This window comes from Spea bombifrons, chromosome 1, assembly GCF_027358695.1.
Source record: "Spea bombifrons isolate aSpeBom1 chromosome 1, aSpeBom1.2.pri, whole genome shotgun sequence".
Classification (NCBI taxonomy): domain Eukaryota; kingdom Metazoa; phylum Chordata; class Amphibia; order Anura; family Pelobatidae; genus Spea; species Spea bombifrons.
The window spans coordinates 54,695,233-54,711,392 of record NC_071087.1 but is presented as its reverse complement, the minus strand read 5'-3'; the positions used below and the strand labels follow the sequence as shown (position 1 = coordinate 54,711,392).

The following is a 16,160-nucleotide window of genomic DNA, read 5'->3' as shown; positions in this document are numbered from 1 at the left end:
GGCCCTGTATGTGTGTTTATAGGCAGTCGTGTGTAAGGGCAGTGTATGTGTATATGCATGTTAATGGGAAGGTGTGTGTAAGGGCAGTGTATGTAAAACAACCGCTGTAAAAAAATAGCTGGGGGGCACAATTTTCCATTCTTGCCTCAGGTGCAAAAGGAGCCAGCTACGGCTCTGCTTTTGAGTTCCACAAATTAGCATTTGGCTTTCGCTTCTTGGATGAAATCTATAAGCCATGCTGCACTCATCCACCTGGGGTGTTTTATAATGGGGATGTAATTGTAGGGTGAAGTCTCATTGGAAAAAATAGTATTTTGTCCTTCAGCCAAATATATAAAGCTTTAAACAACAAAGGTTTCATACTATGTGGTCATGACTAATTAGGCTGTGAATTAACATTATTCTGGCGTATGGTTTCTGTTCTGCAGACAATATTAGCGAACCGTAGCAGCTACTTTTCATAAATACAATTCTGATACAGCCTACTGTGCCTCGATAAGGCGGGAACTCTGGAGCCGAGTTAGAAGAGGCCAGGCGCTCAGCTTGTTTCTGATTGGCTACTCTCTGTTCTGTAGGGAATGGATTGTCGAATCTCTGGTAGGTTGCGAGCCTCAGAGCGGTCACATTTAGTCATTGACGTCGCTGAGTTACACCCCTGGAGCTACTGCCGCCAAAACTCAAACTAGGCGGGAGATACACGGCAGTTAGTGACACAAGCTGTACTGAGTAAATAGGATGGCTACCCCACCGAAAAGAATCTGCACGGACCTTCTCCCATCTCCTACCTCCTCACCAGGCAGGGGCAGCAAGGTCAAGAGGATCTCCATAGAGGGCAATATTGGTAAGACTGGGTATTGGGTTATTAGTAATCATTAGAGAATATATGGTATATCTGTGGGGTATAAGGTATATAGCTACAGAACGCATGTATTATTCTGTCAGTGACGGCTGTTTTTCCTCATCTCTGTATATGCACGATCGGCAATGTGTCCTGCCCGTCTGTAATATGAAATGCTGGATTGTTTTCCCGCCAGCTATATTCTTTATAGCGCGACTGTCCGCAGCTGTCACGTATGCGCCCCGATTCCCGCGCCTCCTCTGTTGCCAGATGTCCCGGGACAAAGAGCCGCCCAGCAATAAATCTACTGTGACAATAAGTGACAGGTGCCTGTTATACGGCTCCGGGGTGATTAGCTGTTTTACAGCACTTTTTGGCATCTAGGCTAAGGGAGCGCTTTCATTCTATTATTATTAATAATAGTTTATTGTTTTATTTACCAAGCACCATTGTAAAAGAATTCTTTCTATGTGATGATCACCTCCAATCAGCTTGTGGTTTTAGTTGAATTCCTTAGTGTTTTATGGTAAAGAAGTCAGTCAGTTATTTTTAAGCAATTGTTTTTTTTAGGCAATAAGTTTTCCGTACCTGTCAGGGTATGTGACATTTACAACCAAATGAAGTTAAATACAAAATGACCTCAATCCTAGTGAGCTTCTGCAGGAACAGCTGGGCTGGCCCTGGATAATGTATCGTTATATATGTTATGCATTATACAGGGCCAGCTAAGCTGGCAAAACCTGGTAGTCTTGGCCCTTCATTGTAAATGGAGAAGTGAGGGTTAAAACCACTATTCTCTCTTTAGTGAATAAACTTCTTTCTGTGTGTACAGTTTTTTTTTATATGTTTACTACTAAAACAAACAAAAAACATGTTGGTGTGACCTTTTCTCCTGAGCACTAAAATGATAGCCCAGCATTTTTCTTGTGCTGCATCAAATAATACCTGTATGTTTACTTTGCAGTTAAAACGAGTTGTTTCTGGCATAATAACTTCAACAGGAATGATACTTTTATTCCAACTTCATCTATTCATTTATATAATTATCTTTTATTAATACAGTGCCAACAATTTACGCAGCGCTTAATACAATACATATATTCAAGGGGTATGACAAGACAAGAATTGACAGACTAAGACAAACCGATACATTAAGTGGATAGATATTATATATATATATATATATATATATATATATATATATATATATATATATATATATATATATATATATATATATATATATATATATATATATATATATATATATATATTTTTTTATTTTTTTTTTCTTGACTGAGAAATTAGTTGAAATACAATATGTAAATAGAACAAAAAGGCTTTGGTTGGCAAATCAATGCAAATTTATGAAACATAGTAGGTGAATTACGCACCCTTTGATTTTGTGCGTCTAATGGATTCTTCCAAACAGCTGCAGGCAAATCTACGTTCGTTAATATTCTGAAGAAAACCAACGAGGAATGGGAAGTTGTTCCTGAACCCATAGCAAGATGGTGCAATGTCCAAAGCCACCAGGATGAATTTGAGGTGTGTAGTGCATTTATTAATGAAAATTTACGCTTCTTTATGGATATACGCTACAGGATTTAGGCAATGACAGCATGTATGGTCAGTTCAATCCGACTTTGAAAATAAAGGAAACCCATGTGCCAGTGATACCATTAACATGTACATTGACACCTGTAGCTGCTGTTAGTCATTACCGATATATTGATACTTAAAAGCACAAGGATTGAATTGCAATCCTTACAACATAGTACACTTAAACTACCAGTCTGAACAGGTTGGGCTGATGAATGAGGCAGAGCCAGCCAATGAACATCTAGTACACAATAGTAGTATGATAACTAAAGTGGAGTTGCGTTCTTCATTCACTTACTTGTCATCCACTTCACATTGTAGTGCACGTTTTATACAATGCCCATACAATCATTTTAGATTTAGTATAATAAACAAATTGCGTACTAACTATTTAGGGCTGCAACTAACTGTTATTTTCATAATCAATTAGTTGGCCAACTTTTTTCGATCAATCGGATAAAAACTTTTTTTGTTTGAAATAATTTAATGAACAAACTGGGTGCTAAAAACAAATAGCAGAATAAAAAAACGGAGAAAAATGCATTTCTTGTATTTATTTCCCGATCTGCCCCCCCCAGTTATGCACATCTGAGCCCAGGCTTGCCACACTGCCTCCCAGAAACACCCTGTATGCCTTATACCCCCAGATATGCCACTCTGCCCCCCAGATATGCCTGATATCCCCTCATATGCCCCCCAGACTTACCACCCATGCTCCAGACTCCTTGGTGCAGGTATGCGCGTAGGCAACCTCTGCTGCTGGCTGGCACTTTCACTGGGGCTTCTATGACTGGAAAGTCATGTGACCACGGAAGCCCCAGCGGAAGTGTAGGGCATCGCGCAGACGTTCACCAAGGAGTTTGCAGCACAGGGGTAAGTCGGGGGCGGAGAGGAAGATCCTGCAGCGCTGCGGCGGATCCTCCTCTCTGGCAGCCGGTGGACGTTGCGCAATGCATGCAGACAACCTCTGGCTGGCTGGTACTTCCACTGGGGCTTCTATGGCGGAGCACCGGAAGGTCATGTTATGCTGGTGCTCCATCATAGAAGCCCCAGCGGAAGTGCTGGCAGCAGAGGAGGTTATCGGCATGCATTGCGCAGACGCCCACCGGCTGCCGGAGAGGAGGATCCGCCACAGTGCTGCAGGGATCTGGATCTTAGTGTTATTATCCGACCTCTCTCTTTGCGGTCGGATTATAAGATAAGGGGTATTTTTCAGAGCATTTGCTATAAAATTGATTCAACTAATCGATAATGAAATTCATTGGCAACGATTTTTATTATTGATTTTATCGATTAGTTGTTGCAACCCTACAACTATTGACACATGCTGATACTTGAAAAGTAATTCAAGATTGCCGCTTATATGCATGTCATGCAGAAGATTTAGAAACACTTTTAAATAAAATGTAAAGTATAAAGTGACTCAAAATTGGTTTACATTATTTTGTGATACTATCAACGCCCAGGTACCGTTGCATCATTTATTTCACATTTTATTTCTTGAACAGGAGCTAACAACCTCTCAGAAGAGCGGTGGCAACCTTTTACAGATGATGTATGAAAAGCCAGAGCGGTGGTCCTTCACTTTCCAGTCATACGCCTGCCTGAGTCGCATCAGGGCTCAACTCAAAGCTTTTGGGGGAAAGCTAAAAGAAGCAGAAAATCCTGTGCTCTTTTTTGAACGCTCTGTGTATAGTGATAGGTATGGGAACTATTTAAAATGAACTAAGAAAAGTAGGCAATACATGAAAACTTTAATTGTAATTTTAGTAGGTTCTCGCTCAATGAAACAATGTATATACAGCCATAAATGTACAGTACATATGCTTCCTGTTTAAGGAAGTTTTTATACATCAGTATATATTTAAGCTAATGTTAAATGCATTTTCTTTATGTTCTAACAATGCCCCGTGTTTCCCCACTTAATTGAACGTGATCATTTTGGCAGGTATATTTTTGCATCCAATCTGTATGAGGCAGAGTGCTTGAATGACACTGAGTGGACTGTTTACCAGGACTGGCACGAATGGATGAATAACCAGTTTGGAGCTGATCTTCAATTAGATGGAATCGTTTATCTCCGAGCCACACCAGAGGTAATTAAGAGCTTGTTAAAGAATCTGTTTCCTCAGAATATCCAAATAGAGCATGCAAATTTCTTTTTGGTGAGCTTTTTCCATTAATTTCCCCCCCTTTTTTGTTCGACTGCTACCAGTTAAGACTAGCAGATAACTGTAAGGAAGAAACATTACTTTAACATTAGTTAAAATATTTGTACTATGTGAGGAGAGGGGATCAGAAAATTAAACCAACTACAAGTACCAAGCCTTCGAATTATGGATTCCTCGCAATCAACAACAAGTGGCCCACCTAGTCTTCTTATTTATCCTAATGTAGAGGCTCAGACCTTAATCAGTCCTTGGTCTTGACTTAGATTCGGATAGCTTTATGCTTGTCCCATGCATGCTTTAATTCGTGTATTTGTCTCTACCACTTCTGAAGGGAGGCTGTTCCGTTTATTTGCCACACTCTTCATAACGTAAAAACTTACATCTAAACCTTATACCCTCCAGTTTAATATTCAATTTATTTTCATTCTTACTAGTTTGAATTTGTCAATTGTATCTGCTCATAGCAACCCAAATATTGAGAAACATTTGACTGCAACAATATCCAGTGACCTGCTTGAGCCCGGAAATTGGAAAATGTACAAAATTTCATGCAGACGTAGGAGCTCCGTGATCCTGCTTTGCACCTTAGTGAGATGGGTACTTGGGAATCAGAAACTGGCTCTGTACTGAGACTGTTCACTTCTCACCCTTTCTCTCTGTTGTAGAAATGTTTAAACCGTATTTACTCCCGTGGGAGGGAAGAAGAGCAAGGGATTCCCATGGAGTACCTTGAGAAGCTTCACTTCAAGCATGAGAGCTGGCTTCATCACAGGACCATGAGGTTGGTGTCATGGATTTTTTGTTTGTTCAGGTGTTCATAAATTGCCTGCCAGGGCGTGTGTTTTTTTTGTTTGTTTTTTTTTAATCCCCCCCCCATTTTTAAGATCTACAGGTCTAAAAACATTGTTAAATATGACTTTCCATGATTCAACTTGTGCTGTAGGCACAAAAAGTTAATATGCATGCATACACCAGCAGAGCAAGCTTTTATAACTTTTATACTACTTTTAATCTTGCACTGGTGAATTTATTAAGGTTGTTATCCTTAAGTACATTACAACCAAAGATTGGTTTGGCCCTCTAATTCAAAGCTTTTACACCGTGATGGGGAGTGAGTTGTGATGTGTGAGTGATGTCCCTTTTAAACTAGAAGACTTTAAAAGTAATACCCCTTCTGTGGTGTCGCAGGTCGGCAACCATATCAATGCAGATAGACATGAGAGACCTCTTTATGACAGAGGAGTTTACGTTCTTAAATGACTGGAGCGTTTGGGCCATTTTTAGCGCATCTTTGTTTACCCATGATTCCCCTTTTCCACCTTTAGTTATATATATTGTGTGTGCGTGCATTGATTTGTTGTGACCGCTCCGGAAGCAACCGCATACCCCGTAGTGAGACATGTTGCCTCTCGCAAGATGGCAGCACCCACTAAAAAAATGTTTTTTTTAAGAGGGTCTGTCGAGCAAATACTGCATATAACATATATGAGTGCACAAAACACCCTCGGTAAACTACAGAGGGCTAAACTACTTTCTATGATCAAGTTACTAATACCAAATTTCTATTTGGTAGCCTATCCACTTTGAGCATGCCTTGGCCTTTTTTTTTCTTCTTCTGCAGAATTCCCTGTGTTATACATGTTTGCAGAATTTTCAATTATGAGCAAAGTTCCAGGCAATCCTTACTGCTGTGTACCCACCAATCTCCAGCTCTATCATGCACTGTTTATTTTATGCTTCCTATAGGATGGACTACGATTACTTGCAAGAAATCCCCATTCTAACTTTGGATGTCAATGAAGATTTTAAGGATGACCGACAAAAGCAAGAAAATCTTATCGAAAAGGTAGCTATAAATTTTTTCCCCCCTCATCCCTTATAATGAAGTTCTGATTGACTTTACATGCAAAAATGAATTACATAAATGCAATTGAGATTTATTAGCTACAAAGTCCGCATCAGGTTCGCTGGCAATGTGTGAAGCTCAAAGATCAGCAGGTTTGGGAGGTTCTCTTTTCAGCAGCCTAGTGATTACAAAGTCTTTGAAAAGAAGCCTGCACATGATGTCCTTTAATAAACTTTCCACTCAAATAGTTTATTAATCCAGTACTTTGGCCATGTTATTTTCAATGACTTTAAGCTCAAGTACCTAGTGCAATCATAGCTTCATCTCTGACAGTGCTTCAATAACTCACATTTTTCACATAATTTACGTGACAAGCATTTGTAAAAGGCAATAATGCCAGCTGGATTCTGATTTATATATATATATATATATTTATTTATTTTTATTTCTGGCTATGGATGAGCAGCGAGATTTACTGATTGATAAAGAATATCAAAGCCAGACCTAACAATATATTCATGGCACATAACGGCTTAAAAGTTCAATATTCATAACAGTACTCACTGACTCGATACAAGATGGAACATGGAAACGTAGAATTATCTCCCCTTGTGAGTTGAGCTTTGTATGACTTTTGTGCATCTGCTTTAGTTTTTACAAAAAAAAAACTTAATATGTATTGTAATCCCAAAGCTGCTTCAGCTTTCATTAAATTAGCAAAACAAGTGATTACAATTTTCAATTACAAACATTAAGATAAATTTGCCCTCTGGCAATTCAACATTATCTTGTCGGCAGCAGTTGCAGCTCTGCCTTTTCCACACTAGGTGGCAGTGTGGGACTTTTAATATTCCATGAAGTAACAATGGCTATTGTACTAAATTAGGTAAGGTGAACACTTACATTGCGCTTGTTGCTGATCAGCGCACACACAAAGTGTTGCTCTTCAGTATGCTAGAGTTATAGCTGCGTTTTTAATTACCTTCCATAAGACTATACGAGTTCTGATCCTCAAGTGTTTGTGTCCTGGGGTCACCATAGCTCCAAGACGAAATATATTTGGATTTTGTATGATACACCGAACAGCGCATTTCATAACAGAAGAAGTAAAAGTAATCCCATTTATGTGTTTTTCTTCCTGGCGCGATTCCCATCTGAATTGTGGTTATAGTAAGCTGTCATGTATGGAATCCTGTTCAAAACAAAAAGTAATTGCTTGTTCCCATGTCTTTCTTGCAGGTTAAAGAATTCTTGAGCACTTTATAGCGTTCTGAAGAATGATCGCTGAGTGCCTGTTTTAGAATATTGAAGTCCACTGGCTCAAAGGATTTTAGAGATGTGTACAACAAAAACGGCAAACTCAATTGTAAGAAAAGCATTGTCTGAAATTCAGAACACTTGAAGAATATATATTGCACTGGGCCAGTTCTCTGGGAAATGGTGTTACAGTTGTCCTGTATGTATGTTAGATGAATTGCTACTTTAGTCCTGTAGGTGCTTTGAGTTTTGATTGCTTGTTATTTTGTAAGTTGGGGAAGGATATGAGTCTGATTGTATTTATGTGGTTTAGTGAACTAGTGTGGTCAGAGCTGGATGGAAAGTAGGTCTTCTACAACCATCTGCCACATTTAATGATTGTGTGGTGTTGCATATGAATTGCATTCAAAATGTGCATTTGTGGCCTAGCTAATTAATTAGCTAATTTAATAAGGTGTAGTGCAGCATGAGCTTTGCCTAAAATGATCTTAACAAATAATGTCAGGCTGTAGTGGGACTCCACCCTATCCAGGTACAAAGCTTCAAGAAATGGAGTATAGCACAGTGATGTAGTGTCTTTCACCACAAGTGGCAATTTTTTGATCCTACACATGGATCTTTTTCAAGCCGTGGTGAAGTAAGAAACAACAGAGTGCTGGATGATCTATATTTCTTGAAGCTTTGCTTAGGGTGAGATTAATTTGAAATTATTCAAATTCCCTACTTTAGCCTACATCCACAGGTTGCATGGCCACTTCTGCCACTTACATTTCACACGTTGCTGAGCAGCACATGTAAAGTGCTCCTGAAGTATACATGATGTGAAGACTCGCAGTAGGAAACTAATGGCTCGTTACACGTACCGTGCTTTGCGCGTGCTGACCAGGAACATGTGAAACGTTTCCTAGAAGAAAAAGCAGATGAAGCCACAGTCAAAAGTCCTCTAAATTGTAAACTTAAGCCCGGCCGTAATGAAGCATCGACGATGGACAACTTTGATTTATTCTGTCCCCTGAACACCGCTCCCTTTCATTAAGAGTTCAAAGCATGGATTGGTAATTTGATTGGTGTTGGAACCCTTGAACTTGGAAGTACACTTTCTTCTTTTATTTGATTTATATTTTCTAATAATCGATGTAAATAGATGAAGACTGCAGCTCAATGTGCACATTTATTGGGAAGTTATTCTTGTACATAGTTTGAAATGCTATGTTATTCTTTCAGCAATATGTGCAAATAACTGGTTATGGTTGCCATTTCAAACTTTGCCCTAAATTACTCCTTATATGTAGACATGATCTTAAATAGACCACAACCCACATTAATATAGTAATAAGGTCTTGAACCAGATAGCAAACACTAGCTTGACTTGCTTGGATTTTAAGGATGTTCTTGATTGTATACATATTTGTATTTTTGTATTAACAATTTTGTGCTTTATTTTAAATTTTTGTAAACCTGCAGAGAAGCATGACCTCTGTGGACTATGGTATGCACTGATCTTAATGAAGAGCATTGATAACTTTATTTTTTTCTTTTACCTTTCAAGTATAATACTGAAATAATAATATATTAGTCAACTCTGGTTCAAAACCTTTGCTAACGACTTTAAACTTTTATTGCTTGTGTTTTTTGCTTTTTTTTTTTATATTCTGTATACGTCTAGAAAAATATTTTGTAATGTGCTTTTTTTTTTATGCGTTTTTCTTAAATAAAGACATGCTTCTAAATGATGAACATTTTTCAGTGCAGATGTTTGTCTATAATTTTCACCCGCAGTATGATTGCAAAGTGCATTTCTCATACCAGCCACGCTTTCTCATGCACTAATTGTATGGCCTGTGAACAATGGCGGAGATTGCTCTACTCCACCAGCGCACAAAGGGTTTTTTTTTTTTTTTTTTTTAGACTGACATCAGCCCCGCAAATGAATCTTACTTGAAGCTTATTATTGGCCTGTTCTGGCTTTTCATAGACTTTCAAAATTCTGTTTTGTAAAAGGATGTCATTTTAGGAGGGAATTAGCACAAAACTCTTTGGATGGTCTCTTATTCCAAGCTCCCAAGAAGACACACGCAGCATGATGCCTGCTGCCACACGACGTAAGGAAACTGTTTTCAGTCTTTGGTAAACAGCCTTTACAAACATGCATCGAAACCACTCTGGTCATTTTATGGTTTATGTCTCTCGTCTGTATGTCTGTCGGGACCGTGAACCAAAATGCAGTAGCGGATTAATATACCTATAAACAATTATTTTTCCCTAGAAAATATTTCAATAAGCAATTATACTGTCTAAACATAAAGGGAAATGCCAGCCGTTATATACACTTTAATACATGTGTAGAGAAGTAGCTTTAAATATCCATTGTGTCATTGCGGGATTCTGTAGATCCATATGTCTCCTTGTACTCATTATACCTGTCAACGTTAAGCTCCAGCGCTGGCTTGGTGAATGCCACAAATTCATAGAAGGCGATTTCAGTGGGAACAGCAAAAATAATCTAACCACTAAGGAGGCTGTCTCGGGTCGCTTTTACGATCTGCAACTGTAATTCCAGATGAGGCACAAGAGGTCACTGTAAGACTAGGTTTTTATTAATATTGTAACAGAAGCTGCGAGAAAATACATCTCATCCTTAACACTGCTACACTTGTTAGAACCAGCTGGGTGCCAGAGCCATTACAAATCTTTATATTAAGATTTTCCAATCTGTAAGCATGAAATACAAACCTCAACCCTGTGTATGTATGCATGTATGTATATTTATTTTCATGATTATACACTGTAACCACATTTCATGTTTACTGATTTTCAAAATATGTCCCTAGTATGAGACCCGGAATGGCCAGTCCCAGATCAAAGTGATCCTTAAAAGTGTGACTTCCCTCTGAATGCACATGCCAAAGTAGCGTACAGCATGTATCCAGCAGATGGCCACCCGTATGTGATGTCATGCTGCTCATACTAGGCCATACCTTGCAGTGTTTAATCCCATAGGTAATTTTTAGCAACATTCCAGGGGCAATTTTCATTCCCAGTCCCGCCCAGCAAAGTTCCTTCACATCTACTGTAGTACTTCCATTGAAATCAATAGGAGTAGAGAATGCCAATTGCAGTGTTCAGCTAGCACAGATGCGGTTAGAGTGTTACGCAAGTATAAAACACGCTTGGCCTGTGCAAAGGATCTCTACCTGCCCTGCTTGTTTTTATTTGAGCACTTTCAATATAATTTGTTGGTTTTCTTTGGGGCTGGAATTTACAAGCACTGTCCCGTTGTAGCCCAGCTCGTTGTAGCTCCGCATTATCTGCTGTTTGGTTTTGGTGTGAGCAATTACAAATATACTCAAAAGGTTAATACAACAACTTTCTCTTGCCAGGACAAATACATTATCAGATTAATGAATACTTTCTGAAATGAGGGGAATTTGGTATTTTGCCAAAAGTTGACCCATGGGATTAAACACTGGGCTGCAATGCACAGCCAAGTATCAGCAGTATAAAGCCTGCTGCTCAGTTCACAGCTGCCTTTTCTCCTTCAAAATATTAAATGCGCGGATAATGTTAATCCCAAACAGTCATCCACAACTGCAAGCCTGGATATCTGCCTCTGAATGCAGGCAGTCATCAGATCACAGATCACTTTCAAAAATCAAGTGAACGATGGTTGAAGCACTCCACCACCTTTAAAAGGCCAATCTATGGCTGTTATTTAACAAAATCCCCACAATTAAAAGACAGCATTAGCCTTGCTAAGGATCATGGGAACTAGAAATCAGTAGCTGAAACAGTTCAGCAACAAGGTGTACGTTTTGGCAGCCTGTGATTAGCATTGTGTGAACCTCCCAGTTGTCCTTTTTTAGGAGAGACTGCCTTTTTGGGACAAAATCCTTTATGTCCTTTATGTCCCTCTTGGCACAATGGGGATAGAAAAAAAATGTCTTATATTCTAGTAAATAACGGTAGTTGGTGGGGTACACCTTTCCCCTTCGCTTGACTTCTGCAAATAAGAGCACAGATGCACACAGACTGTTTTGCTACACCAGCCTAAAGGCTAGAGTTACAGTGGCACATTTTATGTTTGTTTATTGTCTTCAAACATTTTCACTGGAAAGGCCAAAGTGGAGCTGGATCAATGAAGATTCACTTTTAGGCGATGAAGTGAGTTGTCATTTTGGGCTCCTACATCACCTTGAATGTGTCAGTGGTTCCCCTATTCAGAGGAATCAAGAATATTCGGCCCTCTTGTAGACCTACTGGGCAGGGAATGAAGAGAGGGGCCACATATGCCTTCTGAGAAGACAGACCCAACATGAAGGGGATCTGGTGATCCACTCCTCCTTATGGACCCTGTGTTTCACCCCAGTGAAAATGTTTGAAGACTTCTTCATCAGATATGGAAGCACTGGCTCTTCAGGCCTCAATAAAAAATATAGCCAATGGGGGACATAAGTCTTTGCAGTGCAGGGGGGGCTCCGAGTCTTAGGGATCATCATTCATACTAGACAGAGGTCTACTCATAGTACACTTGCCACATAATGATTGGACCCTGTCCAGCTCAGCATTTCAGTTCCTCACACTGTGACCTTGGTCTGTTTTAAAGCCATGGGTAGAAATATTTGTATTATTGTCAAGCTAAGAACATTATAAAATATTTGGAAAAAAAGCACTTCTCAAGTGCTATACACTTGATGGGATATGATGGGCTATGCATACCCATTCAGATTGCATACCCATAGCACATTTTTGAAAAGTGGTCTTATCACCATAATTGGGCACTTGCTGTCTTTGGTCATTATCTTCAGTCTCAGGACATTTTGGTCAAACATTGTCCTTAGTTTCAACCACTCTTCGCACCATTAAACACCTATGTGTGGCTAACTCAGCCAGGGGTGCTGCGGGTAGCCCACCCTGGCAAGTACCCAGATATGCTTATCACATAGAAACCAAAGGATTCTATTATGATTGTATTATGGCATTGGTTAGTATGGCTATAAGTTTATTCTTCAAACTTTGTATGTAATCCTTGGTGGCAAACTGCCATGGGCTAGATAATTACCTCCCCCCACATATGCACTGACACACATTTGTATACGCTCCAACATACACGTACACCTACTCAACACACACTCAACACACAAATTAATGCTCACACACAAATAAGACATTTATGTTCTCACACATCAATTTTGATTCCACACAAACACACATAAACATTAATGCTCACACACTTATGTATTCAGTGAGTCAGACCGGTGCTTTGTAAACAATTTTGCCCCCATGCCCTCCAGGCTAGCCCACCTCTGTCTTTACCTCAAGTTTTGTAAAAGTGATTTTAATTATCACTACACAGAATTGCCTATGGACTCTATAGATACAGTGTTTAATCAGGACTCACCCAACATGCTTTGGTTTTCTTGCCCAGGGTACGTCCAACTCCAGAAATTAACACCAATGTGCACTCTGCAACATTCCAGATTATAGCGATGACCCATGTAGGCTTTCCATGCTTTGGGAAAGCTACGACCCAAAACCGGAAAACTGTAGGGAGGGACAACATTTTATATGATTTTGTATGTGCAGCTCTGCTCTTCTTTAGTGTGATCAGCAGCAGGGAAACCTGCAAGGAGACAGAGCTCTTTGGATCTCTGTCAGACATTATTGCTGACCATTTAAATCCCGGTTATGTGGAAGTGATCATTTTTAGCACTTTTTCATTAGATTGAGCTTGGGGCCATACATCTTGGCACAAGCTACCAAGGGGGAGACCAGGGTGTCAATTGCAAGCCTGATCGCGCATCCACCAGAAGGGATTTAACCCTGGCAATGCTTAAACCAACAGGATGTAATAGTATGTCTTCCAGCATCAACTGCAAAGATTTTGTGACATACTATTACATCTACTGTCACAAAGGGGTTAAAACATATACAGTATCTAGAAAAAAAAAAGGTTTGCCAAATTAAAACTGATTATCTCACAGTAACTCTACTGTTTCAGTTCCTGAGCCTGCGTCACTGACACGTCATAATATGAGTCCCTGTAAAAGCTGACCTTCGGGAACCTTGGCATAATGACACCCAAGGTGTCCATGTGAAATCTGCTCTCCTCTAGTAAAAATTAACTTGATTGTAAGCAATCACCTATGCTGAATTTCACCTCCAGAGAGCTGAATGTTTAAAAATTAATTTTGCAAAATCACAGTAAAGCAAATATTGCTAATATGGAAAAGATAAGGTAATTAATCAAATGTTGGAATAACAAACACAAAGCATCTGTATTAAAGAAAAAAAAACTGGTAAGCTGCCATGTTGCCGCAGGGTTTATTCTAGATATGCATACAGAACCTTGTCAATGTTTCTGGAATTTTAGGAAATTTTTCTCTCCATCATCAGGGCTAAAATGTTTAATTTTAATTTTAGCCCTGCTAAATTAGTTATACACATAAACATATAAATACACGCATACATACAATATTGACCACATAAGTATTGTATCCATATACGATTGTATTATATTACAGTACCATAAGAATGTTCCTAATTACATTGTAATGTATAAGCATGTAAGAGCTGGTCCCTCTTCTCCTTGTCTAACAATATGTTAATGTTATTGCCAATTTTACATATTTTCCTTTTCCCCTATTGTAACAACACTATGTTGACTGCTAGCGTTATACAAATAAAATGTAAAGTAAACTATGCTACAGTCAGTGAGCAACAGCATTATGTACTCAAAGCACACTGAAGAAAAACCTAATTACACACACGTTTGTGAAGTACCATCTTTAAATGGACAATCCAGCCATGATATGTTCTGTAATGCATATGATGGCTGTGTGATCCCTATACATTTTTGTGTTGTCTGTTTTGCAAATGCCCTCATTAACATTTTAACGCTCTCCCCACCCTCTGGCTAAATGATGCGCAAGAGCCAGTTAGGATGAACACAACTTGGTACACACACTATACCCATCTTCAGTCAGATCCAGCGCTGAATCGGGGAATCCTGCAGGTGGGGGTCTATTCATTCTATCCAATTGATTTCAATGGGCTTACCTGCCACTGATTGGCTGCTTCAAACAGTGAATGAATGAATACATAGGTGTTAGTGATTATCTCTAAAAAAAAATTGTCAATCAATAAAGTTTATATATTAAGAGTTTTCCAACACACAATATCACAACTGTGAAGATATTTACACTTGCACTGCCCATTTCTTCTAATGAGCAGATTATATATCCCAACATCCAAATTAATTGCCCACTTCCTGATTGGTGGTTCATTCTACGTCTTTTTTACATTTTTGTAACATGTTTTATAGTTGGTAGAGAAATCAGGAAACTTGAGGAGGTTTTGGTGAATATGCGCTGTATGCTCCTGTTCACGACCGATTACTTTATTTTTTATAACCCGCCATATGGCATTAAAAATATGTTAAAGCATATAAGCAGTTGGGATTTACTATTGATATTTCTTTTAGGTCACAAACGGATTTTAAAGTAGCATCAGGAATGCAACCAAAAGATCTTTTGTTTTGGGAGGTGTTGTAGGGCTAGATCTTCAAGCTTTTATGTGACTTTGTGACCAATTGATAGATATATTATTTATTGGGACTTTTATTACTGTAGATCACTGTGAGAAACTCACATATAAAAAGGAGGAAAAAGAGAGAAAATAGGGACAAAGGGAGTTGTGCTTCCTAAACACTTGGTATGGGTATGTGCTAGGTGGAAGGATCACCAGGGGAGAACAGCAAAATTCTGGCCAAAGACAAGTGTCCCTACTGTAACTATCACAGACAAACACACTTACATTCTAACACACACTCACAGTAACACACTGACTCTTACACACTCTAACACACACTCACACACCCACTTACTGCAACACACAGACACCCACTGTAACACACACTCACTTTAACACACACATTCACTTTGAGCCTGTCTTCAGACTCAACTGTCTTGGGATCATATAATGCTGCATAATTTGATCCTGCTGAGACCTGCCTCAATCAGTGGGATGGGCTGAATTGGGCCACTGACTGGCCCTATTTTGGAGAATCAGGAGGCAAATGCCTGGGCCAGCCTGCTCCTGAGGATCACAGGACTTAAAGGCACAAATATGGCTTCAAACACAATATGCATTTTCAATTACCTTTTTTGTCCCAGATTACCAATTTTAATACAATGTACTGTTTCTCATTACTGGCACAATAGTGGCATTTGCTGATTAACTATTTTGTGGATTGTGTGGACTAGTTACTAGCCTTTATTACTTGCCATTCTTATTTTTAAATGGCACTTTGCATGGCTTTCCAAAAGGTGCTGTGAGTTTAAGAGGTTAGATTTTACTTCAACTGATCAGCACTGAATCTTACCACAGTATAGAGGTAAATATTGTAGAATTCCAAATATTTTCCCTCTGTGCTGCCTCTGGCATCACC

General features: G+C 39.1%; 1 protein-coding gene across 1 annotated transcript; it reads left to right on the top strand.

Annotated features, from left to right (window-relative positions):
- Nucleotides 1-670: 670 nt before the first annotated feature.
- Nucleotides 671-7,824, top strand: DCK (deoxycytidine kinase). The gene is made up of 7 exons (XM_053455700.1): nucleotides 671-841; nucleotides 2,271-2,386; nucleotides 3,949-4,142; nucleotides 4,389-4,536; nucleotides 5,277-5,392; nucleotides 6,358-6,457; nucleotides 7,697-7,824. Exons 1-7 carry the CDS (start codon nucleotides 736-738, stop codon nucleotides 7,721-7,723), a joined length of 807 nt encoding a protein of 268 aa, XP_053311675.1. The 5' UTR covers nucleotides 671-735; the 3' UTR covers nucleotides 7,724-7,824.
- The last annotated feature ends 8,336 nt before the right edge of the window (nucleotides 7,825-16,160 follow it).